This window comes from Gossypium raimondii, chromosome 7 (genome assembly GCF_025698545.1).
Source record: "Gossypium raimondii isolate GPD5lz chromosome 7, ASM2569854v1, whole genome shotgun sequence".
In the NCBI taxonomy this organism is placed as follows: Eukaryota; Viridiplantae; Streptophyta; class Magnoliopsida; order Malvales; family Malvaceae; genus Gossypium; species Gossypium raimondii.
In genome coordinates this window covers 1,791,637-1,795,824 of record NC_068571.1, presented here as the reverse complement: position 1 = coordinate 1,795,824, position 4,188 = coordinate 1,791,637, and the positions used below count along the sequence as shown (strand labels likewise).

At 34.2% G+C, this 4,188-nt stretch overlaps 1 protein-coding gene across 1 annotated transcript; it reads right to left on the bottom strand.

The window, feature by feature from the left end:
• Positions 1 to 637: 637 nt before the first annotated feature.
• LOC105771836 (RNA exonuclease 4) lies at positions 638 to 2,708 on the bottom strand. The gene is given in 6 exon segments (XM_052634059.1): positions 638 to 942; positions 1,041 to 1,147; positions 1,307 to 1,490; positions 1,612 to 1,832; positions 2,325 to 2,455; positions 2,543 to 2,708. Coding segments are annotated over 6 exon segments (1,047 nt in total). The 3' UTR covers positions 638 to 704.
• Positions 2,709 to 4,188: the final 1,480 nt, after the last annotated feature.

Here is a 4,188-nt window from a genome sequence, read left to right as displayed (position 1 = left end):
AACATATGAAAAAAGTTGTCCACATTTCCCAACATTGATCATCATCCTGGGAGAAAAACCCAAGATAAACAGGCAGCTGAAAATTGCAAATTTATTAGAGAATTGAAATAATATTGTTATGACGATTCATATTTCATAATCTCTTTATATATGTTGAATTTGTGTTCTTGTTGGAGTTTTTACAGTATCTATAGGTTGATTATTTAACAGAATAAATTTCATTCAGTTCAGATAATTATAAAAAAATAATCAGTTCACTCAAATTAACCGAAATTTAATATTTGAATGTTATTTCAGTTGTTAAATTCATAATATTTTGATTATTCATTCAGTTTAATTTTGTTAAGTTTGTATGCTTTCTTATTAGTTATTTTAAACTTTTAATGTGTTAGTTAATTTAAACTTTTAATGTGTCTATTAATGTATTTATCATGTTTATTTTGGAATTTCGGTTTTTTTTTTTGAAAGAGGACTGTAGTCTATAAACCAACCGAGCTAAACTTACTCTATGAATACTCTTATAATTCCATTTATTTAGATGATTTCACTAGCATACATACATGTATATATAATCCAATAAATTGTTTACTAGTACAAATAAACACTAGGGAAATAACAATGAACTACATCCTTCTTATTGCTATAACAAGTAATTGGGGGAGGGGGGGGGGAGGAGAATGAAATAGTGGCATTTCTCAGTGTCTTTATGCAGAATCCAAGCACCAACAGTAGTAATCAGACCTTGAGATTGCCAACATTTCTTCAGGGGACATCCTCTCGAGCTCGTTTTGCCTCCACGACGCGAAGTTGTTCCGGTTTTGAGGGTCGGAAGCCAACGGGTAGTCTTGTCTCCTATGAACTTGTCTCCTCATCCTAACGTAAAGCCTCATTGTTGCAACACAATCCTCATAAGGATCTTGAATGCCATTTTGAATGTCATACCTAATTCACACCCAACATGATGCATCACTCTCTCGTTAACGATCATCGATCGGATACCGATCGTATAGGGGAGAAATGGATGATCTATAGATACTTACCCCAAATATGCTTGAGTTAAGTACTTGAGTGAGTTGCTAAGTTTGCTTGTTTTCATCAAGGGAGGATATTTTGCAGTATCCCTGTAAACAAATATCGAACATGAATACTTTAAGAAAACCGAAGAGTTCGAATAATACAAAACCTGCAAGCTGTATTGAAAAAAGATTGTAGTTTGACTTATATATATTCCTTTTGAATGTATGTTATATATATATATATATGGCATCCTTAAACTTTTACCTTATCATTTTGGTGGATATTCGACTTGCATTTTATCTAGGTCATGATCAAGACCATGCCCTACAAGAATCCTAGCTTTTCCACCTTTAGGTGATCGAATTTTCCACGTTGGTTCTCCATTGCAAAGGAAATCTTGAACCTTTCTTTGAACTTGTCTCAATGGCATTGCATCCCTTAAATGTTCTGGTCGAATGCCTGTTGTTTCGTACCTGAAAGTAATTCAAACAAGGAACCTATGTTACTCAGACTAAGGCAAGTATCGGACCAAGTTTGAATATATGTTGAACATGAAAAGATTAGGGATTACTCGGATTTATCCTATGGGCATACCTATAGTTTGTGACTGGAATAGGAGGTTTAACAAAAGTATGGAAGATTATATTCTCCTTTTCATCAATGATGCAAACCCTTGCACAAAGATCCAATGACCTATCGCTTCCACCACCAACAGTTTTGCATGCAAGTGCAACAACTTCTGGGCCTCTTGAATAACCATTGTCGATTGTTAAGCTATCTCTAAGACCCAAGTTAGCCATGTAAGCTGATATCCCCTATTACAAGTAAAACCCACATTTTAAATCAATTTCAACATGGGAAAAAAGTTCCATTATAAATATACATAAAAGTATCATGGAGTCTCCTGCACTAAAAGTTAAATTACATTTTGTCCTTCTTTACTAAAGAAAAGGGGGTAAATTGGTCCCTATGCATTAGATCAAAAAGCAAACTAGTCTTTTCTATTAAAATTTTATCCAACTCTACTATCAAAATTGACGTGACTGACAAAATAACTAGACAATTCTACATGGTGTGCCACATGTACTTCATTCTGACGTAAAGAGATCATTTTTTAACCGTAGAAATGGATGAAATTTTCAACAGAAGGATTAGTTTACTCTTTGATCTTATGTATAAGTGCTAATTTGCTCGTTTTTTGAGTAGAGGGAATAAATGCAATCCAACTTTTAGTATAGAGACATTTATGATACTTTTACCTACGGATATATGTATGTTTATAAAGACAAATTGACTTGAATTAATACATGGTTCACTCCAGAGAGCTGGCATCTGTCTTGATGAACCCTAAGAGCATAAGGGCTATCGAGAATGGCTAAACAAAACTTGCAGCCTCGGATGTTGAACACGTTCCTGCATTCTTGTTTGGGCAATGGACCTGTATTTATTAACAAATTTATATAGTTTTCAAGAATCCGTGACATATATATATATATATATATTACAAATGAATTGAATTAGTTACCTATTAGATGTTCCCTTAGAGATTCAAAGGATCGGCAGTGCTTTTTACAAACACCACAAGTAGGTTCATGAACTGAATGAAACGAAGTTCTCATATGTTCAACTAAATGTTCCATCCTATTGAACTGTCTATAGCAAGCTGCACATTTGTTCCTGCATTACAACATTAATCATTGAAACTTGTTATACATATATAAAATTATTATACGTATCAAATCTCCGGTCACATCCTCGTAACTCTATGACAACCTAAGTATATTAGACCATTATTTCCAAAGCCTACGGGAAAAAAAAGAGGGGACAAGGAAACAGCAGAAGGGACTTTTTCCTCTCTTCTCTTCTCCATCTTTCTCCATAACTCTCCATGAGAGAGCTTACTTTCTCCATTATCTATTACCAGAACAACTGGCTCTCCGACCCATCTCAAATGGGGTGAACCGACCAATACCATCATAATCTCCGCCTTGTTCGATCATTGCATCAACAAAATTACTACATTGTTGGGTTTCTAGGGTTGAGATACATACCTTGGGTTACCTGCACACTCCATAGCTGGTTTTAGTGATGAAATATAGGTGAAGTATATATTATTAGGGGAGGTACTTTGAAGGTGAGGAAGAAAGGGGGGGATTGGGGAAGGTATTTATATGGGACTAAGGAAGAAATGGTGGTGTCCCACTAGGATGATTCCTTGAGAAAAAATTAGTCGTAAATCTGCTATGGTGCACCAGAACATTCGTAGTAATCCAGATGCTCTAATGGCCCACTCATCAACTTAGAATATTTCCCTTCTCTTTCTTTTACGTGTACGTGCATGGCATGCTTGGTATACCACACCAGCGCATGTGTGTGTATGATTAACTATATATGTGTTGATAACTTCAAAGTTATTAAAATGCTCCGAACAAGAGAGTTTGTCAACATTTTTGGAAATTTCTACCTATCTTGTAAGATATATTTAATAAAATTTTATCTATCTACTAACTTGGACCTAAAGATGTGAAATTATAATTTAATTTTTTCAAAAATTTTAGAATTATAAATTAATACAATGATAAAATTGCATCTTTTACCCTCAAAAGAAAAATTTTCAATCTATTAAAACTCCAAAGTAGTACATCACAAAAACAACAAACAACAAAATCCATAGTATCGGATTGATTAGTCGAACTAGTTGATGGGAATCAGTTAGGGTATCGATTCGGAGAAAGGCTTTAGTCCAATTGAGTCACAAATTGATATGAACCAGTTGAATCAGACTGAAAAAATGGTTGAACTGATTTTTAATATTCTTTATTTTTATAAATTTTAATAATTTATTTAATCAAAAACAGATGAATTGGTGACCCAATTGATTCGATCACCGAGATTCTTTAAGAGGTTTAGGTCCCAAAAGTGCATGATAAATATCGCCAAAGTCCAATACAACAGAGGAAATTAAGTAAAGTACTCTAGATAGAAGTTATGGAAAGGTGTCTATAACTTCTTCACCAAGACCTACCCCCAACCTAGAATAGCTAGGTGGGGAAGTAAAATTAATCCCTATTTGTACATGGTTTTTCTCGAACAAAATGAACCACTTCAAATAGTTTCATTGCTCCAACTTAGAATATAATAAATCCGGCATGGGCTACATGAGCCCCCAAT